General features: G+C 41.3%; 1 protein-coding gene and 1 pseudogene across 3 annotated transcripts in view; one reads left to right on the top strand and one right to left on the bottom strand.

Moving 5' to 3' along the window:
- The window catches only part of agap1 (ArfGAP with GTPase domain, ankyrin repeat and PH domain 1), a 115798-nt gene that overhangs the window by 9143 nt on the left and 79705 nt on the right, over positions 1 to 26950 (bottom strand). For all 3 annotated transcript variants that reach the window (XM_088331751.1, XM_088331749.1, XM_088331750.1), the window contains 3 exons: positions 23181 to 23335; positions 23022 to 23112; positions 21613 to 21835 (listed from right to left, as the gene is read on the bottom strand). In XM_088331751.1, the coding sequence (XP_088187877.1) occupies positions 21613 to 21835; positions 23022 to 23112; positions 23181 to 23335 (469 nt within the window). The remainder of the gene's footprint in view (positions 1 to 21612; positions 21836 to 23021; positions 23113 to 23180; positions 23336 to 26950) is intronic.
- On the top strand, positions 17819 to 17964 carry LOC148369641 (5.8S ribosomal RNA; annotated as a pseudogene).

Here is a 26950-nt window from a genome sequence, read left to right as displayed (position 1 = left end):
ACCCTGAATGTGCCCAGCAATCCGAGACCTTGCGTGGGAACTTGCCACAATCTCATTAACTTCCCCAGAGACGAGCAATAGCTGCTAGCACGGCGGAATGTCTCGGGGGCTTCCTCTTCCGGAGCGGCAAGGCCCGTGACCCTGCCGGACAAAGCCCGGAGGTGTTGCTCCGTGTGTGCGACGCGGCGGGGCGCCGACCTTCTGTCCCCACGAGGGAAAGTCAAGTCCGGCGGGCCCGGGAAACGCATGCCTTTCTACCTCCTCCGTTGCCAAGACTCCCATCCTTGTGTGCTGTGTGTGTACACAGCGACTCCATCATCGCTAACTAACGAGTCTTGAAAACACACAGCTCTCGACAGCGGAGAGGCTAATTGCGCTAATTAAGCGCGGTGTGTGCGAGGCTGTTTGTGTGCATGTAGCCTCATATTTCTGCGTGCTAATGTGTGTCTCTTTTCACATCCCATTAGGCAGAGCGCTGTTTTCCTGCACTCAGGCATGCTGGCTAGATAATTAAACATGAGTACGGGTGAGAAGACATGGACACGTGTGCGCATACATGCACTAGCGGGCACCGGAGGGGGAAAGTGTGTATGTGAGTTAAATTAATGAAGAAAAAACGAGGACCCAGTGGAAATAAAAATCAGTTTTCAGCTTTTGTTGCATCTCTTGCCAATTAGTCTGGACTTTTTTTTTAATTTCTGGATTTTTTTGGTGGGCGCAAGCGACATCCACCTGTTGACAGACGTTGTGTATTTTCTGATTTGGTGTGTGTGTGTGAGTTTGAAAACGTTCCTTCCGAGCACCCCCTTTATCTCTGTGTGTTTACATGCATACACATGCTGGGGCCAGAGGCCATTTGGCTTCCCCCCCCTCACTGCGATTCAAGGGGTCACCAATCTGTGACCCCTCAACACACAATGATAGTCACACCCATCTAATTAACATAATTACACAATAAATAATTGAACAGCGAATTTTAACAGATTCTTGCTACGTATTGAGTGTGTAAATGTTTACAATTTTACAATTGCAGTCTTTTGTTCAGAAATTACAAGGGATATTAATTGGGTAATAAAAAAATTTAAAAAATGTATATATGTGTGTACTCTTTTTAGCAAATAACACACATTCAATGGGGTTCACATTTAACTGGGGTTCTCAATATTTGAAAATACAATGGAAACACGTAAGGAAGTCAGAAACACAGATTTACACTCAGGCTACCTTCAGGTAGGTAGGGAATTTACAAACAAACTAATATGGTCTCCAAAATAATATTGCTTTTTAGACATTTTGTGTCCTAAGAGTTGAGCTAAATTTATTAATTAGTTTTTGCTGATTTTTACGAATGCTGCGGAACCTGAATGAATTGTTTACATGCTTAGAGACAAACAAATAATATTTATGGCATTAGCAAAAAATTTGATCAGTGGTTAAACAAAGGCAACATTATCATGAAAACAGATGTTGTCAGACTTAATAATGTATAAAACTTCAGAATACATAAGATACATTTTTAAAATTATTTTATTATTGATATGTATGTGTAGTGTGTGTGCACTTGTATATGTGTGTATGCACGTGAATATGTATATGTGTAGGTGCACGTGTATATGAGCGTGTGTATGCGTGTGCACGTATAGTTTATGTGCGTGTTTTAGAGGTAAGATCGGTCCTAAAAGAATTAGCCTGACACGAGTCGCAGGTATATAAACCTGAACCCGCCCAAATGGCAGGTGACAGATTAACTTACTTTGATAAACGAGCCAAAATAAACCTGAAGCTTTAATTTGACGCCAAAGTAAACACAAAGCTTTACTTCGGCCGCGCGTACTTCAGAGCAGAGTTGTGCGTTTCAGCTGAACTACCCAGCTTGGGGTTTACTTAGGCCGAGCCCCTCAAATCAAGTGTGCACTGCAATAAATTAACTGTTTGGCGCCGAAGTGCGCATCTCGGTGACGTAAGGGTAATACTGAACAAAAGAAAATCATATTCTGCAGATTATAAGATGCAAATAGTAAAATATTTGGCCAAAAGCAGGAAGTTTGTAAAGTTTGAAGGCTATTGGCAAGAAGCGGAAATTACATCTGACGCGAGGGAAGTGGAAAGAGGAAGCTGTGCGTCTTTTACCCAAAGAGGATGAAAATGTCTTTGGATTTAGTGATTTGGAGTTAAACTGATAGTTTGGTAAGCATTTTCTTTGTCAGAATAATCACTTGAGTAAAAGTAAGTGCATGTCGTGTAGATCCACCACTAAGGGGAGGAGGAAAAAAAAAAAAAACGGCGAGAGAAAAGCCCAACCGGCCCTACTTTATGATTGACGTTTTGAGCCTGAAAATTCGGGCCAGGTCTGGGCCCGGGCCCAAGTTCTTACCTCTAGTGTTTTTGTATGTATGTATATATATGTGTGTGCATGTATGTATGTATATGTATGTGCATATGTACAGTATGCGTGAATGTTTGCAGTAAAGTTATTTATATGGTTCCTACTTAGCGGAAATTCAGTCAATACGGGTAGTTATGCAACAGATTAACTGCAAAAATCAAGTAAATGCTGTATTGATTTGTGATGTGGCCTAATTCAAATCCTACCAAACAACTAATCATATGTAGCTTGGCTTTCATGTATTTTTTTCACGTAAATTGTACATTAGAATGTGAAAATAGCTTATGGGCTTCTGTTTAAGGCTATCATTAATTACAGTCTCGGAGAGTGTATGCGTCAGAGGTAATGAGCGGTAGGAAACAGGGTTAAGAGTGACACTGTGTCAATGGCTCCTCTCTTAGCCTAATTAGCCCTCTAATTAATAGATTAATAGATGGGTAAGAGCATCAGCTAACTGCCGAGCTAATGTGCAGTTGAGATGAATTACCGTGTATCACTTTTTGTCACAAAGGTGAGCTGCAGGAATTCTACGCTTAAAAACCTCCTACACGAAGCTGTAAAAAAAAGTGGAGACAAAGAACGAGGAGAAGAGGCTGAAATCAATTAGCCTTTGCCGGACGGTCGTTAGCTGCCCTCCGATAGGCACAGCTAATTAAAGGAGATGAGAGGGGGGAAAGGGCGGAGGCAGGGGAGGCACTCAACAAAGGGGGCGACCCATGCAAATGAGGAGAGACGATCGGAAAAAGAAAAAAACTTGAAATAGGCCAAAGGGAACACGTCAATGAAGAGAGATCAAAAATCATTTGGTGGTGTGAAAAACTAATCGATTCAACGATTAATCATATTATGAAAGTAATCACCTTTTGAGTTACATTGAATCATACCTATACCATTTGTAAAACAGTTTAAACGAGGAGTTTGAACTTTGTGACTCTACTCAGTAGAGTCTACTGCACTCTCTTAGCCTGTGTCATCATTACAGGCTCAGTTAGCCTATTCATGATGTGCGTACAAGTACCTGCATTTGTTAGACCAGGGTCGCCACAAGATTTTTCCATTAAAATTTAGGACTCTTTAAGACCGTTTCGAGACCACATCAAATTAAAGTTAGAACCAATCTCGCAACTGTTTCGGCATACAGACACGGGAGGCGGACGCAGAGTTGTGACGGACCCCAGCGCCCCACACCAAAGCAGGTACTTCAAAGCCCCGCGCTGAAAGAGCGCGGAAGGTATTGCATATCCGGCAGCTGAGGTTTGGTTTGCAAGGGCGGCCGGATCGCTCAATAAGAGGGTGGAACTGGTCCCCGACCCGGCCAGGCCCGGACTAAGGGTAGGACTGATGCAGCCATGAGCAAGACCGCGCAAAATTTGGGGACAGGTACGGACAGACCCGAGACCCGAGGGAAATCGCAAGCCACCGCAGCCGCTGAGAGAACAGGACCAAGTATCCGGTTATCCAATGTAAGACCTTTTGAAAACCATGGGGGATCCCTGTCGACACACTCTAATAAAGACCTCTTTTTTCATCTTTTTGAGGTTTGGGTTGCCGTTTGGACTACTAGAAGCAGGCCTTTTTCTTACTTTCACCATTTTCATGCTACACTGACTAATACAAAAAAACCTGCTGGGACAAGCATGACGTCACTGTCCATCACTCCCTCAAACCCCCAATCCTCAAACCTAGTGTGTTCCTTTCCAAACAGCTCTGATAAAAGCAGATAAGCGAAGTGAAAAATTAAGCATATGGGCTCTTCTACCTCAGTTGGACATTGTTAACACATACTTAACAGAGAAAATATTCCACTTTAAACTTTTGAAGGACACTCCAAATGACGCACCCCGCAGTTAAATCACATATTTTTGAGTGTTATATTTACAAATTATTGACTGGTTTATGATATCCCTCAAAAAGTTCAGTTAATAATAAGGAAAGAAGACATTTTTCAGCTTGCCGGGAGAAGACCATTCAAAACCCTTATTAAAATCTCCTAGGCTACAAAAAGCAGATAAACCCTAAAGAGTATGGAAAACAAAGGATCGGAACATAATTGGCAGGCAGTGACCATGATGCAAACAGTGCGCAAGGGCTAAATAATAGTCCAAATAACCCATAATAGGCAATCTTCTTTGGAAGTGTTCAACAGTCAAAATGGAACCACCCTGCCATTAGAAGCATTCTTCATTGCAAGCAGGTAGAATAAAAAATCTAACACAAATTTAAATTGATTTATTAACAAAACATTAAATCAAATATTGAATTACTATTTTTTTGCCACCATAATTTTAACTAATGTTCTGTTTCAGAGTTCAGGATTTGAAATAAATACTGAAATATATCTGCATCATTGATTAATTCACAAAACACTACATTAAACATTCCAAGAGTTTTTTTGCTGCCATCATTTAAACTAATGTCCTGATCTAGAATTCAAGGGTTTGAATTGACATATTTCATCGGATTCATCAATTAATTTATGAAATTTGTATAACAATGAAATGACCAGTTTACCCCGGATGTTTTAGAAATCAGGAATATAAATGGCAATTAAAATATTTCATCAATTTATCAGATAAATGACCACTTTTAACAGATTTATAACAATTTTATATAATCTTACATAATCTAAATTAAAACTAACCATTTTAAATATAGATTTCAATACATCAGAATAATCATAGAAATTAAAATAATTTGGATTTATGTATCATTTGAAAAACAATAATAATAATTTGTCGTAAATGTAATCAAGTATCATACATAATAATGCAGAGCCAGTGGCAAACTGCAACACGGTGTGGTACGCTGCATGGACAGCAGGAGAAAGGGGAACCTTGCAGAGTGTCATTAGCACAGCCCAGAAAATCATGGGCTGCTTTCTATCCAGTCTGTCCAGCATACTGACATACGGCATGGAATGCTCGGTAAACGGCAGCAGACAGGAGAACCTTAGAGAGTCATCAACACAGCCCATATGAAAAATGTATTTAATTTTGCCAATGCTTAGTCTTGTTGTCTCTGTAACAGCCAGATCTGCATAAATAATGAAAGACAGCCAAATGAAAGCATTGCAAATGTTTATCAGCAGCGCGTGAACCCATTCAATCCAAACATATTAGCCACAAAACTCCATTCTCCCTCCCCACACCATACAATGTGTGGGCCAATGAGCCACAGGGTGGGAGGATGCTCACCGGCGGCATGCATAATCCCCTTTCTTAAATATATATATATATATATATATATATTCCGTTGTGGGCTGGGAGCACGGCAGATTTACGTAGTGGCTGTTATTTACTTGCTTGTTAAGATTTCCGAGATGAGTCAGGCATACAAAATGCGTTTTTAGCCCACATTAGCCGAGTCTCTCGCTGACAAGCCAGCATGAAGGCAATCTGATTGGCTCCTGTCAGCCGGTTTAATGTCAATAGTAAAATTGGAGGGCTCATTAGGCCAGTCAGAGGACGCGGCTGCGGGCGCCGGCAAAGCAGTCATGTAAAAAATAATGTCTATTAGGACTCATTTAATCAAGGCTGGATTACAACCGAGGCCCAATTATTTGTACTGACCCCTTCCCCCCTCCTGCCTGTCGAGAGGCTTCTCCCTGCCAGCCCGTGTATAATGGCGGGGGGCGATGGGGGTGGGTGCTCAGCCATTGATGGCCCGGCAGAGAAATAATACAGAGCCACGGTGGCAAACTGCATCACGGTGTGGTATGATGCGCCGACAGCAGCAGAAAGGGGAACCTTACAGAGTGTCATCACCACAGACCAGAAAATCATGGGCTGCTCACTGCCCAGTCAAGAGGACTGGTGTCCTTTCACTGAGGAACATTGGAGAGCATCCTGAAATATGGCATGGAATAATGCGTGCACGGCAGCAGACAGGAGAACCTTACAAAGGGTTATTAGCACAGTGTAAATTAGGGTTCAGCAACCTTTTCGGTGAGGAGTGCCACTTTCAAATTTCCTTGTGAATCAGTGTGCCACACCAAGATTAATGACTCGCACAACATTTTTTTTATATCCAACTGAGCTGTCATTTTACACTAGTCCAAAAATAAAACATGGATATACATTGAAATCGTATAATTGACCTATTTATCTAGCACTATTCTTGTTGATCAATAAACTAAAACAGAATGTGAGCAACACGTAGAAGGGCCTGTAGACATTCATGACTTCAACTTTTGACCATAAGAATCAACCATTCTTCATCAACGATGAACTACAATAAAAAAAGTGATATGGACAGCTACCATACTATTCACCATTGAAATCTTATACCAGAAAATATCAAATTGAAACACACACGCACGCGTTCTGCCAGCCCCTCCTCTTGACGTTCAACACTTCTGGCTGACATGGGGATGTGTTTTATTCTTGTTTTTGATTGTCTATTTGTTAGGCAAGCCACCAAACAAAACCTCAGAGCTCGAAAAGAACGCTTCTTTAATATATTCGCATTTAGTAAAAGACTTTCCGTGCTTTGCTATGCAGTGAGCAATGGTGTTTTTAGCAGTGACAATGGTTTTCAGGCTCTGTGTTTGTTTGCCGTACCTGAACACAGCGCGTTTTAATGTCTCCGCCTTGTCAGACTCGTCCTTGAGTTCATGTTCTAATTTTTGAACCCGATACAATACAAAACTCAAAAATATTGCCCACCCCTTAACTGAAGTCATACATGTCCGAATATGTGTCATGATCACAGAAACATGAGGGCATCAGCGGTCATAGTTCCCCTTCCTCCCCTTGCTGACATTACTCTGACCCAGGGGGGCAATTATCTGCTGATGTGACCCCCCCACCTTTTCCCATAAAGTCCCCTGAGCCCAATCCCCCCACCCCGTCCTGTGGACCGCCGCACCTGACGCCCCACCTCCGATTGAAAGCAGCAGGTCTCATTTGAAATTTGTTGGTGCTGGGACAGTCTCTTTAGGGACGGCGAGGGAGGAGGAGTTAAGGGGGTGGGCATTATTACTTGGAGCTTGTATTTATTGCTGTCCCTGCAATCAGACCAATGTGGAATAATACTGGTTGAGCGCCTGTCGAACACGAGCTTCTGTTAGGTCTGGAGGGACAAAAAACAGTTTAATCGAAAACCGGTTATCAAAAAAATCGGCAAGTATTTTTGGGGTAATGGATTAATTGTTAAGATACATTCCTTATTTCCTACAATGTGAGGTTGAACTGACCTATTTTAAAATACAATGATTGAAAGAAAAGGTTTTTCGGATTGTCAACAAAACTAGCCTATTGATTCAATATTTAAATGGGTTCTGGAAGCCTTTGGCAAAGCAGCATTGTTTTTTTTCACACAGAGTGCAGAGGCTCAAAACTGGTGAGTCTTATAAAAAGGGTCACCAACGTGACGTAGTGTTCTTGTTTGCCCGCGTCCTAGACGCATCATTTTTGCTGGGGACGCATAGTCTCAAATCAACGTGCGTCCCCGGGACGCAACCTTTTTGACACAAAATTGTCATTATTACCCGATTACTTTTTTTCTTTTTTTTTACAAATATTTACCGCACTTTTGTCAGGCAGATCCGCCATTGTTGTTTTGGTCTCGCGGTTCGAGTTTTTGTCTGCACGCCGATCTCGGCAAACGAGATCTCGTTGCTTCGAGATTACGTCATTGTTGTGGTGCTGGTCGTCGAGGGAAGGTGAAAATCAACACAAAATTGGTAATTTCTTCAGTGTCAGTAATAAGTCGAAACATAATGCAGAAAGTGATAACAACGGCAATAATTCCGGCTTGAAAAAACTGCGGAGAAATTCTTCAGAAGATCGCGGAGGCAGGAAAACACGTGTTGAAGTGAACGATTCAACGAACGAAAATAAACAAAAGAATACTCCTAGCAAGAAAAGGACTTTTCTGCCAAAATTATATTCCTTGTTACCCTATGAGGAGGATGATAATGGATTGGACCTTGAGAAGGCATTACAACTGTGGCGGGACAGCAAACCACGAATAATATATGAACTGCAAAATCAGAAGTGATAACATGCTTTGCATTACCAATTAACTGTGATGATTAAAACTGCATGAATATATAGATTAATATTTCAGCAATATTATTTTGTATAATGTACAATATTGTTGTTAACTGAAAAATCTGGAAGTGATAAGTGATTTGTATTACCAATAAACTGTGTTGATTAAAACTGAATGACTATATGGATTTATATTATATATTTGTCGCCGATTTACAATTTCAACCCCGATTACACTAAATTTTGGGGACCCATAGATCTCTGGTGGGACCCATAGATTTTTGAGCATGCGAGTCCCCGGGACCCATCACTTTTCAGAGGTAAAATGAACACTGACGTGGTTCCTGTGGGTAACAGGTAGCTCCCTAAGACCACCTATTTAGCCCGTGGACTGGTTCTGAAAATGGCTCACCAGTGATGGGTAATATTTTAGGAATTTTTATTGACATGTTTTGACTGTCTATTTTAACCCTCTTTTATTCTGAGAATAAAATCGTTCTGGTAAGTATAGAAATTGTTTGTGTTAATTGTACATGTTTAATGTACTCAATGGTTCTGTAAATATGAAGACACCAAGTCTCAAAGACAATGACCGAAGCAGCAGAAGAAGCTGTAGGAAAACACCGGAAGAAGATAAAGAAGTGGGTTACAAACGAAATTCTCCAAAAGTGGGACATGAGCCATTGAGAAGCAGCCAAGTATAAACCAGCCAACGAGAAAAAGCTTGGTAAAGCAAAGGAGAAATGGATCGAAGACCAACGATCAGAGTTAGAAGAGTGCCTCAACAAAAACAGTTCAAAGAAAGCCTTTCAGATTAAAAAAGACCTCACAAAAACAAAACAGGCAAAGGTCAGCAGCATTCAGGATGAGGCAGGAAAGAAGCTAACTGAATAAAAAGAGATCATAATAGATGGACAGAATACTGCTCCAAACTCTACAATGACCCGACACAGGGAGACCCTGGGGTCCTCAAGAATTCCGGCCTAGAGGAAAGTGAGAACTTCCATATCCTCAAAGCAGAAGAACACGCAGGTATTAACGCACTGAAGAACAGAACGTGTCCAGGAATCGACAACTGTCGTCAATTGTGCACAGACAGAAAATTCAGAGGTATGGTCAAGTTCATCAGTATTGGCTGAGATAATTATCTAGGGCACAGTCCAAGGGGGCAGGAGGAGAGGAAAACCCAAAAAGTAATGGGTCGCCAACATTTAGGAATGGACTGGTGCCAATTGTGCCACTGTGCATTTATATAACATACAGCAACACTCTTTCCAGATGTTTTCAAACTTGAGTTTTTTTCCACAATATTTCCCCCTTTATTAGGGGAAAAAAAGAGAGAGAAAAAACAGGCCAGGGACCGTCAACAGTGGAGAAGGCTGTCCGGGGTTGCGTCCTCATTGGTGCCCCGAGGACCCATGGGGTAAAGCATCCTTGAATTGTAAATATTAAGTATTTTGTACTTTATTGTAATTTTCCATAATAAGTATTTAGCTGTTTTCCCATTTATTTATTTTTGCTTAACTTGTTTTTTATCTCAATTGGTGCCAATAACTGCGAAATGCATGCAATATGGTCACTTTTAGATAGATAGATACTTTATTCATCCCCGTAGGGAAATTCACACTTCCAGCAGTCTACCCCGTTGTTTATTTACAGATAAACATGATGCCCTAGGGGTGCTTGTAGCGGAGTTGATGACGTCACGCTAGTCCAAAAGTTCGACATCCCTGCGGCAGATGGAAATCTTTTCTTTGTGAAAATCCAGGGATACACCACCTCGTGTTAGCAAGTCCGCCTCCTCTCCGATTCCCCCCGGCTTTCGTGTCTCTGTATAGCAGCGTTGAAGCCGGATAGCTCCGGGTAGCTCTGGGTGGCTACACGTTAGCGTCAGGAATGCTAAACGTGAGCCACGTTTCCGCAAAAACACAGCAACTGCGCTCCCTGTGCGCTTCGATGTTTTCCACCAGCACTCAATGATCTTATTTGGTCGTGAGTTAGCATTTACCATGATTACGGATGGTACCGAAGACTTATAACGCCGCTAGCCGCTTAGCTAGCTCCGTCTCTTCTTCCACGATAGGCCCCTTCATCACGCCGGCACGAGAATTCTTCAGGGCAAGAATTTTATTAAATTTGCGTATTGTTGGTGGTTCAAATTAAGCTGTCTAATAACAGAATAAAAGGAACAAGGGAAGTAAACGATGAAGGCAAGGACGGCCAATGAAGTAGGATGCCCGGAGCCCAAGGGGAAAATGAAGGAGGGATGGTGAAGGAGGTGCATTAGCATGGCTGCCTGTATTAAACGCTTTCCCTCCCCCACTTGCCGACTGCCTGGTCTGACCAGAGGGAGAAATTATGTTCATGGAGATCACGCCCCTGTCCAATGAAATATGTGACAGGCCAGTCTCCAGCTGTTGTCATCATCTCTTCATCAACTTCCATTTTGGATGGCACTGTTCTGCATCATCTAGCCCTGGTCAACATCAAGGAAACCTGAGCTCCACTTTTAAGCCATCCAGTAAAGGTTACTTGGGATTGTAAGGTTACCGTAAATTGTCGTATGGTGGTGGGAATCAAACATTTGTTAATCAGCTAATGCGGTCCAAACCCCCGGTAATCCAGGTAAAAGCATTTAGATTGTATAAAAATATTAAACATTAGCAATTATAATCTCAGCCATTTTCCTGTCAGCCATTATTTTTCTTTTTTTTGGAAAAGAGTTCGTCAAAAACTTTCCGTTACGCAAGATTTTTCAGGACATTTAATGTATATATATATATATATATATATATATATATATATATATATATATATCTCACAACATCCTTTCCAGATGTTTCATACAAACTTGACTGTATTTTCCACAATATTTCCCCATTGATTATTTAAAATCATCAACCGAAATCTTTTTTGTCCTTGTCCGATCGCCAGTTTCCATGGATGGCTCCAAACAATACTTAGAAGATAAAATATTCTACTACGCCTTTAGCATCAAGTCTTGGGACCCATAGCTAATTGAGATCAAGTTTGTTACATGGGAATCTGAACTGTTTGAAGAGAGAGAAAGGTATTGTAGGATGGAATTCAGCCAATAGCAAATCGGCATTTTTGTGTTTCTGTGATATTAATCAATTGCAGGCCGGGGTTTAAGATTATGTCGACGAATAGCTGAGAGTATTTTATAGCCGTAACTCTTTGTACACACAAACACCTTAAGTTTGACTTAGGGGCACGTGAAATCATTTGTTGCTGATGTTGTATATTAGGAAAAATTATGTTAAAAAATGCATCTTATTTCACACTGCAGAGAAGGGGTCGGAACCAGTTTTGAGCCAGGGAGCCACAAAAGTAAAATTATTTTTAAAGTTTTTTTTTTAGAGAACAACGCCTTACACTTTGACAAAATTCAACAAATCCACCAAACCTGCTCTCAGAACAGAAGGTCATTCTTCAGCACATTTAATTTCACTGTGTGATGTCTGATGATTTCGACAACATATATGAAATAATAATAATGCCAGTGCCTGTGTCTCATTTCAATATAAAATACGACTTAAAATTTACAGTTACTTAAGACTGTTGAGGCTCATTTTGACTGCCATGTCAAAAAATACAGAAAACGAGGATACCAACGTATTTACCTTCAATGCATACGGAGCTGGACGAGAAAGAGTGCGCACGTCTTGTCGGGTGTATAGCTCCACTCATTCCCACAGCTCACCCAATCAAATTGCTCTATTGATCTCAGTGCTTTGCTGGAGCTTCTGAGTAAAAAGTGTTTTAAGTTAAAGTGTGTTGTGTGGGTTTTAATCCTAAATTGTCTTAACAATTAATAAGATTAATTAAGATTGTTTTATGAGCAGTTGGCACGGCGGATGGGTGGATAGAGCAGTGTCTGAAACTCATGACAAAAAGTTAACCGGACACTAGGGCAGACAACTCTGAAAAGTTGCCTGCCCCATTTTTCACAACTTGAAACACAATAAGACGACTAATTGCGAAAAAAAACAAAAACATTGTTGCAAAGTATTAAGGATTGATAATCAGAATATATAACAGAACAACACATTAAAATTAAGTTTATTATAAATCTACTTAAAACACTGATTGCATGGATATGACATTGCTGTTTTCCATCTGCCATCGGTATGTACCTGTATTTACTCATCTTCATTCATGCAATGTTTGCGTTGCGTCGTCTGCTACAAGCCACGTGAAATCTTTCGACGATGCAATTAATGTACGTTTACGTTTTGTAGCGTCGTAAATTTTGTTAGCTTCTTTTGCTTCTGAGGTTTTGGCTTTATTACAAACCACTTATCCATTTTTCTTGTGTTCTCTGTGCGTCTACTTTGGAAAATGATATGCAAATGCACGACCTTATAACGCTCGGGAGAGTCCAGAAGCACGAAGGTAGAAGATGCAGGTTTCTAATCGGCTGCAGAGTATGCAAATTGCCAAACGAACCGAAATTCCAAAATTTCCAAACCGAGAAGATCTGGAAATCGGAATAAAACCAACGCTTGATTTGAAAAAAAAAAAAAAGTTTCGTTTTTTTTGAAAAAGTTGTCGGCTACCCGGGCAGAGTTTTGTAAGTTGTCCGCCCGACGTAAAAGATGCACGGCCCGGGCAGACGTTATTTCAGACACTGGTTAGAAAACAGCATACCGGTTTCTTTGAGATGCCGAGACGCAATACAATAGCAGCCCATATTGTTATTTGACGTCGTCAGATTTCAGACAGGAATCGAGACGTATCACGTCGTACGCACTAACACCGCAAATATTTTGTTGTTGATGTCATATGCGACAAAGTTGAGGTGAAAAAAAATCAACTTTTTGCACATCGTGACGTGAACAAAATCGTAAGCTAGGGACGCTGTAACCAGGGTTCTACTGTACTTGGTTTTAAATGCTTTAGAGTTTTTAAACCCTGTTTGGTTCTTCAGCAAGTCCCAAAGCACAAAAAGACAGCGCCATCCTCTAAACGTTTCCATTAACCCCCGGCTGCCCGCGGTCAAGCGTCCTTGCCACAGCTGGCGCACTCGCTGGTATTGGCGCCACAGCTGATGCCGCAGCTGAGGGGGCTGCTAAGTTTGGGCTGGCTGCCCACCGCTTGTTGAAACAGCCGAGGGGCGCAGGGTTTTGCTTGTTGGCGTTGCGGCTCATCGTTTTAATTGTGACATGCTAATACCAGCCCGGCCAGCACCCTTGGGCCCGTTCGCTCGGCGTGTTAAATAGTTGTCGGCGGACAGCAAGTGACAGCACAGCTAAGTTGGGCCTCCTGGCTTGCAGACTGCTGAGGTGATTTGGAGCCGTGTCCCCGTTCCTTGTGAATAATGACCTTTGGCTAGTTTTCCTACAGGCTGGCCTTGACCTGGTTCCATTCGGGTTTGTCGTGGAGGTTCTGTGGAATTTATAAGCCAGGGGTCATCAACCCCTTTAAAGCTGTGAACTTGATTTTGTTACTTAAGAGCTGAATGGGCCAGCATTGCCGAGCCGATAGAAGATTGTGTTCAGCTGCTTGGAGTGGCGGTGATGGAGAGCTGCAGTACCCGATTTGCCTGCCAGATGGCGTTAGAGACCAGACAAAAGCAGAGGTTTATCGATTTTGTGGTATTTATTGGGAGGGCCTTGACACAAAACTTAGCTAAAGATACCCTCTTAGGCCTAAAGTACAACAGTGTACATTTTTTATGAAAGTTGGTTCAGCCATTAGCGGTCCTACCCGTGATATTAAGGTAGGGTGTTCACTATTGTGTGACGTCATCATGCACATATTGTTTTGAGTTATTGAAAATAGCTGCTGTGTTAGGTTAAATGAGAGCCGTGTTTACATTAGGTTGTTAGTGAATAAACATGCCAAAAGGCTGGCAGAGGATATCCTGCTTATATAAGTTGTTCATTACTGGACGCACAAGTAATGACTGTCAGTAACGTTATCTACGTTGTAACAGCGGGAAAAATAATTAGTTAGATTACCCTGTTACCGAAAAATTAATGTTGTTACGTGACGGGTACAGTACAAAAAGGGGGACAATGTTAGGCAGTTTATGATATATTGGCCAGTCTGAAAAGGTGGGTTTTGAGCCTGTATTGGAAGAGAGAACTATGTTATTGTTACTATTTTGTACTTATAAGTAGGGTTAAAAATCACAGTTCACGGATCCTGTAACCGCATGGATAGTCAAGGCACAAATGAGGACGTAAGTCTGGACAGCTTTCTCTACTGTTTTTGGGTCATGGCAATGTTGGGACCAGTCCATTCCCTAATCTTTTTTGATCTTCCTCTCCTTATACCCCCTTGGGCCTGTGCCCTGGAGAATTATCTTGGCTTGGCTAGATACCACTGATGTTTCCGTCGGCGCACAGTTGACGACAGTTCTTCGTAGGGTTCGATGTGCCCTCTTAAGGTGTTGCGCTCCGTTTTGTTTGTCACATGGGCTAAGTAGCTGATGTCTAGAAGTTTCCTGTAGCATCGCATCTCCATGGCCAGGAATTTCTTTTCCAGTTTTGCTTTGAGAGTCCATGTCTTGCAAGAGTAGAGGAAGATGGAAGTAACCAGCGTTTGCATGAGTCTGATCTTTGATTTCACTGCTATGTTCTTGTCCCCATTTATATACATGTTTTTTAACACAAATATTTACATATCATAGATTTAAAATTCTATTTTCATAGGTTTTGTTTGTTGAATGTTCGTTTTTAGTTTCACTTATATACTATTTTGGACTTTTTGGTACACCCAATTCTATGTCAGATGAGCAAACCTTTTTTTCTTCATTTCTCCCATCTTTGCCTCACTTTTATTCTTTCACCATCCTCCTGACTCTTCATCATATCTACCCATAAATGTCATGCTCTTTATTTTGCTGAGTGTCCCCGTTTCCTTTCTGTCCAGGTCCAAAGCCCCAAACAGGATGTGGTTAGGAGGTGTGAGCAAGGAGAGGGAGGGGGTGTGTAGACCTTGACAGACAGGAGGTCAGTGTAATTGCTGCTGGCCATATTTAACATTAAGATAATCAGGCCATTAATTACCCTTTGGATCATTAAATCAGCCACTTGCAAAATGAAATTTCGGCCTCTATTACTCACTTGAGAGACCAGGTGGGGGTGGGGTGAGTGTTCTATCTATCTATCTGTCTCGCCTGACTCTCCTCCTCCCTGCTTTCCCTGTGATGCTTATAACTTCCTACAAAAATGCTGCCTTCCTTGTACGTGCGTTTTCAGGAGCCCTGGTGAAAACGGTGACAGATTTTGATGAGTAATCGAGTCCATGATACTCATTTGACCATTCCTAATGGTCCAAAAATTTAAATAGTATAAAATATCAACAACCAATATTGATCAATTACATCATAACTAATTACTGTGTCAATACTGAAAAAAGTGATGCACAAAAAAGGTTGGATTTTTTTTTTCCAAAATGTTAAAAAAAACATTTTTTTTCGTTTCAATCTGATGACTCTCCCTTCCCCTAAATAATACACCCTTACTCTAGTAAAGCGTGTTCACTGTGAAGGTAAGGAAGTCCCGATTCATGGAGCAAATGTTTTAAACTTATGGCCAGCAGGCCAAATGTGGCCCGCCACACACAAGACTCATGAGAATAGCAGAAGCACATGAGAATAATGAGCTGCATCGACTTGGACCTTTAAATATGTCCACAGGATGTCACCAAAGCCAGGCCCCTCTCACAAAACACCCACTGTAGATGTATTTGCAAACTACCATCAATCAACTGGTGGTAAAAAACAACAACACATTTCATCTCATCTCATCAGCCGTACCGCTTATCCTCATTAGGGTCGCGGGGGGGCTGAAGCCCATCCCAGCCATCTCTGACATAAAATAAAAGTCACAAACACATTATTTAAGGCAATACAAAAATACAAAATAAAAAAGGAGACCTTTTTAAAGAAGCTTCAGCTTTTTTTCTATAATAAATATTGGTTCTAACAGCAAAATTCTAAATTCAGGTAATCATTTTCGTAAAAAAAAAAATACAAAGCATAATGACTTTTAAATCATTACCTCAATCATTTAAACTAGTGTTTGCATGTTTTTTTTGTCACTTTCCAATCTGTATGAGTTTCTCCCAGTTTCTCCAAGACTGTAGTGGAAATAAATTCAATTGTTGTTGTTGTCCCCCCGCCTTTTTTTTAAACAAATGCACAGCCAACAGATGAAAAAAAAAAACCCTGATAATTAGAATTTAATTGTAAGCTTCCGAGAACATCCAATGATTTCAGCTATGGCAATTTTTTTATGCCATTTAATAGTTCGGCCACCATCAGAATGTTTTTGGCCCCTGATCTAAACTTGAAGTTTGACACCACTGACATAGAATGAGTTGGATGAGTGAGGGACACAAGCCTCTTTTCACTGAGTATCCCACACTATGTCCAAATTAGACCAGATAGAAGCAATCAGAATTGGGAATAAATGAATAATGTGTACATGATGAGTTGTTTTATGGAGTGTAAATACCGACAGGGGCCTGTGAGGCAAAGAAAAGCACAGAACCTAATGAGAGGTGGCTACTGTGAAGACAAGGAAGAATTAACAAGAGTGAGGAGCAGTAATCACTTAGTGGCATACTTTTTTCGTTTGCAAGTTAAACACTACAGTTTATTGTGGTAACCAGTTTCGGTGTTAATATTTGTAAGTGAATTGAATTAAAAGCAAAAAAAAGTTGGAGTGAACTATGTGTGCATAGGTGTATGTTAAAAAACATGCATATCAGACTGATCGCATGGTAAGCAGGAAGTTAACTCTCCTAGTCCACCCTAAGAAGTAGAAAAGTGAGGAGAAAGGTACACAAAACGAAGCTGTAAGGTCGGGGGTCTTTGGCATTTCCTTGTGGCTCCATGGCGTTTTTTAAAAAAATAATTGATAATGGAAAATGATACGGTTTCTGTACGAGGAAAAACATGACACAAACATTCTTAACGTTTTCAAATGAACATAAATGGATATTGTAAAGTATATTTCATATATAGATAGATAGATATACATAGATATAGATATTACATATATATATATATATATATATATATATATATATATATATATATATATATATCACTCCCGGGCCGCGCGACGGAGTGAGTTCGGCGGACGCGCAACGCGAGAAAAGACGGCGGGCGTGATCGGGCTACCCCCGTAACTGGGGGGAGCCCGCTCGTCCGACAACCCCAGTAGCGTGGCGCGACGACAGGCGGCCGTCTGCGCGCAGCGGGCAAAAGGCGGCGAACGTGCGCGGGACCCCCATAACTGTGTCGGTGTCGTGCGTATCGCGCCCGAAAGTACCCGCGCCGCGGGTTAGGGGCTCGCTCGCGGGAGCGACCGAACGGCACCCGCAGTGCGGCGCAAGTAAAAACCCTGTCGTGAATTTAACTCCGATCGTCCCGGGCGGACGTAAAATCGCCCAGCTGTACGACTCTTAGCGGTGGATCACTCGGCTCGTGCGTCGATGAAGAACGCAGCTAGCTGCGAGAACTAATGTGATTTGCAGCTGCGATTGGCCGGCAACCAGTTCAGGGTGTCCCCTGCCCACTGCCCAGAGATGGCTGGGATGGGCTCCAGCCCCCCCGCGACCCTAATAAGGATAAGCGGTGCAGGAGATGAGATTTTTTTTTTTTTGAAGGGGCGTCGCTACTTTGCGGATTTTCACTTTTTGCGGGTGGTTTTGTTCCCCATTAACCGGGTCTAAAAAAAATAATAATAAAAAAAAAAGATTATATATATATATATATATATATATATATATATATTTTTTTTTTTTTTTTAAAAGGTGCGCCGCTACTTTGAGGATTTTCACTTATCGCGGGTGGTTTTGGTCCCCATTAACCGCGATAACCGAGGTCCCACTGTATATGTGTATATATATATATATATATATATATATATATATATATATATATATTATGTGTAAAAAATGTGTTGCCTTCCTTTAACTACTTTCATAGAGTTTTTAATTCTTTTGTGGCATTTGTTGTTTTTTTTTGGTCCAATATAGCTCTTTCAACATTTTGGCTTGCCAACCCTTGAGTCCTGTGAAGACAAAGTAATGGGATTTTCAAGCCACAGTTCAACTGCAAAATTTAGGGAAATGGCAAATATCAGATGCTTCTAGAGCATATTTCTTGGTCCAACCAAGGTTTTAGTCGTGTGTAAAACAAGCAGGACATTCAGTGGAGTTGAAGTCATGAGGAGGGCGCGAGTGGAAATCAAGGCACTTAAGGAATGGTCCGATAAATACTATTGGCGGGTCCCGCGAGTGATGCAGCTGCAGTGGAGCATTACAGGTAAATTGAGATAATATTGACTTGCTCTAATCTCTTCAGGGGGAAACATACATCAGCTTAATAAATAAATAGGAACATGAGCAACAATAAAAGCATTAGTGCCATGATGGACTAGGGTTAATGGCAAGTCGATACGGGTAGTGCCTGTCTGTGTACAGTCGATGGCTGACTGATTCATGTTTATTTGCATTTTTCGCAGTGTAAGTTGTACTCTTGTGCTCATTTATACTCTCATGTAGAACGTATCCTGGGATTCGAATTTTGTACATACGAGGTAGTAAAGTAGTAGTTTTCAATTTTTTTCTATTAGGATACCCCGACATTTTTTTAGCCGAAAATGGCAAAAGGGCGCTTTTGGGGTATTAGCCAAAAGAGAAATAATCCTGACTTCGCTCCTCAATGCCCGACAACTCATTTTCAGTAGCCGCTAACAAAACTTTGGCTAATGTTTTCATGCTAACGCAACAGAGCTACTGTATTGAAGCTTCTTTTTCTTATTCCCCATGTCAGTTTGATTTTGGGTAGCTAAGAGTTAAGTTATCAAAATAAAAGCTTAGAGATGAGCAGAATATTCCAGGCTTTTCTTTGGGGTATTCTATTTCGGTGGGGCGGTAGTAGCTCAGGAGGTAGAGGGCTCGTTTTAGAATCAAGGGATCCCAGTTCGAATCCTGGCTCGTCCGTGTTACATGTCGAAGTGTCCTTGGGTAAGACACTGAACCCCTAGTACCCCCAATAAGCAGGTTAGCGCCTTACATGGCTGCAAGGCCGCTATTGGGAAATGTGGAGCACATTGTAAAGCGTTTTGGGAAGTCATTGACTTGAAAAGCGCTATATAAATGCAGATCATTTCATTTCATTTCATTGTTTCAGTTTGGGGTGTTTTTTGGCCAATGGTTTCTACATTTTCAATTTCAGCCCAAAATGTTCATTTTGTTCCCTATATTCAACTACTTTTTCCCCCTAAATGTTCCTTGTACAGAGGGGAAGCATACAGCTGTAGTTCTCTCTTTCTATATTTTCCATTGTCAACCTATGCACTGTAACACCTTCCCATTTATCAACTTGTTTTCGCTTCTGGTGTTGTAACTGTCATCATGGGTCTATTACAGTTGTGGAATCAGCTGTTTTTGTGCCAATTGTTCTCTCATCTTTCAACCAATGCATGCTGTTTTCTCCTTATTACTACCTTGTCATTTGAAAATGGATCTCTGGCTTCTGTTAGAGGAAGAATGCTTTAATTGTATTTTCCTGCACAGGTTTTCACCTGCAGTACATGATTTTGTGGTGTCATTTAAGTAGTGGTGTCATTTAAACACGTTACTAAGGGAGCTAACTCAACCTTAGTAATGTAATGCTTTGTAATTGCGGGTAAGCCATAGGCGGCTAATACTAACGATGCAATGAGTGGTAGTGAGTGAAGCTAAGCAGTAGCAAGCTACCAGTTGTTTCAGCTCAACCAATGCTAATACTAATGGTGTTGATACAGCTGCTAAAATTAATGAATACCTGCATTAGCGATGCTAGAGAATAGCAGCACATTTTAACAGCATATCTGTCAACCCTGAGCGACTAAAATGTGTACAGGTGAAGCTAAATGAATCCAATGTGAATGTAAAATATCAGCTTATTTGTTTCTTTAGAATCACACTAGAAAAAGATGAATGAAAATTGATTGACTGAAACAATGAAAATGCTTAGTGTAGAGTGGCACAGAGGGTGCTGAAAACTCTTCTTCTCTATCATAATGCAGAAGCACTCAATCTTCACTTCTAATGACCCCACGATTTTGCAAGATGGAGATCTACTAGTTCTTCGTCTGTTTTTAGCTGCTAATTCCGTTTCCACTCGTTCAACTTTTATACCACAATGTCCTAATTCAACTCCAGTAATCACAGAAGCGTACCATGCAAAGTTCCATGTTATTTATCAGATTTTGTCAACAATGGCTAAAAGATGTCACTTCAGGATATTAAATACTTTTCAATGGAGATAGGCGAAAAACAAAATCATATAACAAAAGAAAATCATATTCATTGCAGAATACGAACTGATTGAAATATTTTAGTTTTAAGGCTGCTGATTCTGCCATGTCTCCACTTGTTAGATTTTTATACCACAATGTTTTAAGTTTACTGCCAATATTCACGGAAACAAACATTCAAACCATTTCGTAAACAACATCCAAAATTCCGATGTTTGATGGAATTAAACTATTTATACTTAATGTAGTCAAAAAATTAATATTGAATAAAAATCAAATTATTTCGGGATACAATTGTATTGAAATATTTGGGCAAAATTGCTGCTAAGGTTCACTAGCACTAAATACAGCCATGAAAACATCCATCCATTTTCTTCCGCTTATCTGGAGTCGGGATCCACCTCATCCGGCGGGATCCCGAGGCGTTCCAAGGCGAGCCTAGAGACAGAGTCTCTCCAGGATGCCTTCGGTCATCCCCGGGGCCTCCTGCCGGTGGGATATGGCCGGAACACCTTCCAAGGGAGGTGTCCAGAAGGCATCCTTCAGATGACAGAGTCACCTCAACTGGCTCCTACAATACGGAAAAGCAGCAGCTCTACACCGAGTTCTCTCCGGATGTCTGAGCTTCTCACCTAATCCCTAAGGGGGAGCCCAACCACTCTGCGGAGGAAACTCATTTCAGCCGCTTGTTCTTTCGGTCATGATCCAATGTTTATGACCAAGGGTGAGTGAAAGGAATGTAAATTGACCAGTAAATCAAAAGCTTTGCTTTTTGGCTCAGCTATTTCTTCACCACAACGAACCGGTACAGGAACATGAAAACAATGTTTCTTATATAGTCTGTAATTTTATAATAAGACACTAGCATTACCACACAGCCAGTGAAAGTAATAGTCAAGATGAATAATCATACATTTTGGCTTTTACACTCCACATTGCCTACCTGCTGGCGTCTGGTCCTGGCTTGAGATGCCCTTGTGAGTTAGCCTCCCAAATGCTGTTCGCAAAGTCATTGCCAATGGCCGACATGACCTTGATAAGCTCCAGGGGCCACTCGTCAAGGTCCAGCGATCGCACCCGGGACACGTGAGTGCCTAAATTTCTATGGATGCCCGAGCACTCAATACATATCAAGGCACCCAGGTTGAGGCTGGCCCAGTCCGGGTCTGCAAGTGTTAAAATGACAGGATTAGTTGTATATGAACGCAGTTCAAATGAGAGAAAAAAGAAAAAAGAAATGGGTATTCAAATGTTAAAGGCTACCCATTGAACGGTTTTCACATGAATACTTATCTAATCGTACCTTAAAATAATATAATCTAGCCTAAATCAGTAATTGAAAAAACACAAAGTAAAGGCCTGAAAGAAAAAACTGAATGGAACAAAATAAAAATAAAAGTAAGAATAATAATACTTTAATAATAACACATTTTTGTATGTGATTACCCCTAAGGGCTAAAATTTCGATATGCATTTGTAAAATAGCAACTAACAATGTTATAACTATGTTGTGGCAGTTATATTTATGTTATTACCAGGTTGTAATCATAAGAAGTAGTGTTAAAATAGGTTCAGTAGCCCACTAAAGTAGCATGCCAGTTAGAAATCAAATTTCCTAGAAATTTACAATGAGCAATCACTGGTGAGCTACTTTCAGAACCAGTCGGTGGGCTACTTGGTGTTCTTCGGGGACTACCTGGTGCCCAGGGGCATCATGTTCGTGGTCCCTGAACTAGATCTGACTTTTACCTGATTTATATACAGCAAATAAAAAGTACCTTTTCAGTTTTATCTCAATTATTCATCTTTTATTTTTAAAAGATATATTTGTTCTTTTGCTCGTTTGTTTCTGACTGACCCCTCTTTAAAAACTTCTGAAATGACTTTTTTGTGCAATTTTCAAATCATTAATTTAATGAAACTGAGATTTAGTAGTGATTTGTTGGGTCCTGTATAATTTGAATGATTATTTACACATGTAAAAAAGTTTATAGTATAAAAAAACCTGCGTATTTTTGGTGTAAATTTTCTCACATCAATGCACAATAAATTGTAGTAATAAATACTACACTGTATGGAGCATTTTTTTAATTTGGTAATCTTAGGTACGACTCTGGAGGTACTCAATTCCTAACTCATTCACTGTCATCGACGCTTTCAGCCATCAATACCAATGACTGAATTAATGCCAATGATGCCTATAGCCGTCAATGGCAGTGAATAATGTTCTGACTTTTTTATCTATTGTAAAAAAAAAATAATCGAGAGGCTCAAAATACTAAAATTTGGTAGGTGTTAACTCTACTTTGAAAAAACAAACAAACAAAAAACAAAACAATGTTCAGTACTCACTTTGAGTATCACAGTCTGCACAGCGGCTATTTCCACGAATATTTCTGATAGACTGCAGCGCCATGGCTTCCGTCTGGCTGGTCAGACGAGACTGCAAGAAGACACATTGGCTTAGTTTGGTCACTGAGTGCGGCTTATAGTGCATAACAAGACACTTACTTTGTTTTTGCTGCTCTCACAGGATTGAAGGCTAGCCAGGATCTGACCCTCGATGACCTGCACCCAGGCGTCTCGCTCCTCATACGAAGTGGCTTCGAAATGCCATGTTTGACCCGTAAGTGATACAATGATGAACTCAAAGTTCTCCTCTAGCTCTGTTTGGAGGTGGGAGAGACATGATTCATTTTCAGGACCGTATTTTATATATTTGTATAAAATATTGCTTAAGGATTTTTTTGGGGCAGTTTGATAATCAAGGCAGTTGGAGCAATGCTAAGCATGGCACGCGTACGTCACCCGCTTAGTAAGACAGTTAAGTTGGAAGTCTATCCATCCATCATCTGCACCGCTTATCCTCAGTAGGGTCGCGGGGGTGCTGGAGCCCATCCCAGCTATCTCCAGGCTGTGGGCAGGGGACACCCTGAACTGGTTGCCAGCCGATCGCAGGGCACGCAGGGACAGACAACTCACTTGCTCATTCATACCTAGAGACAATTTGGACCAGCCAATTAACCTGACAAGCATGTTTTTGGAATGTGGGAGGAAACAGGATTGCCCGGACGAAAACCGACGCAAGAACATGCCAAACTCCACACAGGTGGTTTGATCTCACGTCCTCACCACTGCGCCGCCGTGCTGCCCAAGTTGGAAGTCATAATTTCCAAAACCTTTTTTCCAACTAAACATAAAACTTGACAGTAAATGGATATAAGCAACATCGTGCAATATGATTTAAGATAAATCCGATTACTCCCCTTCCTTTCAATGTTACTCTAGCAAAAAAATAAAGTCCAAAACTGTGCAAAGCATCTACTGCCACTGTGAATATGCACATATTACATATCAATAATATATAGATTCTAAGATTTATATTCTTTAGGTATATATATTTAACTTTTTAATTCGTTTCACTTGCACTGGTAGGAGAAGTCCTCGAATTTTGTTATACTTGTTATATGAGGACAGCAGCACAGCGGCGCGGTGGTTAGCACGTGTGCGGCACAGTTCTGAGGTCATGGGTTCAAATCCAGCTACCAACCTTCCTGTGCGGAGTTTCCATGTTCTCCGGTTTCCTCCCACATTCCAAAAACATAAGTGTCAGGTTAATTGGCCGGTCGAATTTGTCCCTAGGTGTGAACAAGCGAGCGAATTGTCTGTCCCTGTGTGCCCTACAACTAGCTGGCAAACAGTTCAGGGTGTCCCCTGCCCACTGCCCGGAGATGGTTGGGATGGGCTCCAGCACTCCCCGCGACCCTACTGAGGATAAGCGGTACAGATAAAGGATGGATGGATGGATGGATGAGGACAATAAAGACCTTTCATTATTTCATTTATTGAGGGACATAAGCCATTTCATAAATTCAGCGCCTAGCTTCTCGGCATCACTGACAAGTTGGAGGTAATCGTGGGAGGGAATTAACCAATTATATGAGTTTAATTTGTGTTATGTTGTGGAATGTGAATTAATACGGAGGGCGCTGCGCGACAAGGAAAAGCAGAGAGGCTCAGGAGAGCTGGTAGCTGTAAAGACGAGGAAGAATAACTGAAGTGCGGGACATGTTTTATGAACAGTTCCAATATTATTATTTTATATTGAAAAAAAAAGAATTAACAATTGTCCTTAAAGTTACATCACAACAGAGCTAGGAAGTGATGATGTGGTAAGCCGGAAGTTCATTCCTAACTCAAAGAGTAGTTGTCCGGCCGTCACCAACAAAGTGGAAGGAGAAAAAAAACCAAGAATGAGTGGGTAGGCGGAAGAGGAAGTAATGGGATTGAGTCTTACATTGTCAACTCCTCAAAGTATTACAAGCACAACATAAAATGAGTTTGAAGTGGGCCTTTTGTAAATCCTCCTGCTTGAAACGGCACTGTGTAGACGAGCGTATCCGAGCGCCGCCTGAAGGCCGTTCACCGGCGCGATATAGGTAATTACCACCAACGCTCTCGGCTACTGTGAGCGACATTCACGCAGAGAGGCGGCGTCGAGGCAATTTGTGAACTCTGACACCGGCAACCTTTAGCGGCGCAAACAGACAAACCAAATAGAAATGGGAGGGGCCACCGTGCATAGCGTGCAGAGCCGCGTGTGTCTATGTGACAACGGGCCGCCAGGTGCAATGAGAGGGGAGGTGTGAGGGACACAAACGGGGCCCCAGGAAACACAAATTAAAAGCTTAAATGTCAGCGCGCACAGTATTGCTTTGCGACACAGGTCATTACTCTCCATATCAGCAGCCTTTTACTACTTTAATAACCTGGAAAATAGCACATGCTGCTGTTCGCCACGCTCGCTCACGTGGACGCAAAGCATGGCCTGGATAATGTCACCTGACATCTTTGGGATCCCTTCATGCAGTTGGGAATGTGATGTAGTCAGAAAACGTGAGGTGAGACGTGATATCAACAGGTCTTTATGTGAGGGCACGACAAACTTCGCAAAGGCCAAAGAGGATTAAATGGAGATGAAGCACCCATTTGACATCTAACTGCTGATGGCAAGAGCAAAGACAAATTGTGTAATTGTCAAGCTCACACACAGGGTCTTTTAGTGTCGTATAAAATGGCCCAGCTATAAAATAAGGAAAACACGTAAAATAACCCAACGCTTCAAAGATAAAATTATTTTGTTCCAAAAAAAGTTTTACCTATTGGCAGTATTTTTTCCATTTCAAGAAAATGTTTATGAAAAATATACCTCGAACTTTAAAGAAACTGGCTGTTGTCTGGTACGTATGATTTTTGGCGTGATTTCATTTTTTTTAGTTTTGATTCTAACAAAAACAGCCCAAATTATTGTAAAACAAGTAGGACTGTGTCACTGCATATAGTAATAATTGAGTTATCCAGTTATCTCATCTCATCAGCCGTACCGCTTATCCTCATTAGGGTCGCGGGGGGGCTGGAGCCCATCCCAGCCATCTCCGGGCAGTGGGCAGGGGACACCCTGAACTGGTTGCCAGCCAATCGCAGGGCACACGGGGACAGACAACTCACTCGCTCATTCACACCTAGGGACAATTTGGACCGGCCAATTCACCTGAAATGCATGTCTTTGGAATGTGGGAGGAAACCGGAGTGCCCGGAGGAAACCCACGCAAGCACGGGGAGAACATACAAACTCCGCACAGGAAGTCTGGAGCTGGATTTGAACCCACGACAGGTTCCCATGACATGAACTGTGCCGCACAAGCGCTAACCACTGCGCCGCCGTGCTGCCCGTTATCCAGTTATAATCTTTTTGATTCTTTTTCATCATCACATAAATATTTTAATTAAGTTAATCATTACGTGATAAATAATTGCAAATTATGATAATCCACATAATCGAATGCACTAATTTACTTTGTTTTATACTCTAGGTGCGTTACTATATATATATATATATATATATATATATATATATATATATAAATGACTATCAGCTATTTTGAAAGCACACTTGTGAAACCATTACAGGCTTGTTCTGTAATCAAAAGCCCTGATAATTCCGTTTTTGTTTTTATGTTTTTTTTGTGATAAAGAAGTCAAACTGCTAATTCCAGCATTTGTTTTTTAACCCATCATGTCTTATGACCCAGATGTTGATTCCAACATGCGGAGGAAGAAAAACTCAGTCTTTCAATTGCAACGATGTATCACCCAGCCGGTTAGTGATCTGGATTTCTAGGCTTCTGGGGGACCGGCCGATCCCTTTTAAAGTAAACCAATTTTCTCAACAATTAGACCATCCCGTTTGGAGTGAGAAGCTCAACCACTAAATGACTCAT

The sequence above is a fragment of the Urocampus carinirostris genome, chromosome 3, assembly GCF_059441175.1.
Source record: "Urocampus carinirostris isolate Australia breed hairy pipefish chromosome 3, RoL_Ucar_1.0, whole genome shotgun sequence".
Taxonomy (NCBI): domain Eukaryota; kingdom Metazoa; phylum Chordata; class Actinopteri; order Syngnathiformes; family Syngnathidae; genus Urocampus; species Urocampus carinirostris.
The sequence above is the reverse complement of the archived record's forward strand: the minus strand, read 5'-3'. Positions and strand labels throughout refer to the sequence as shown.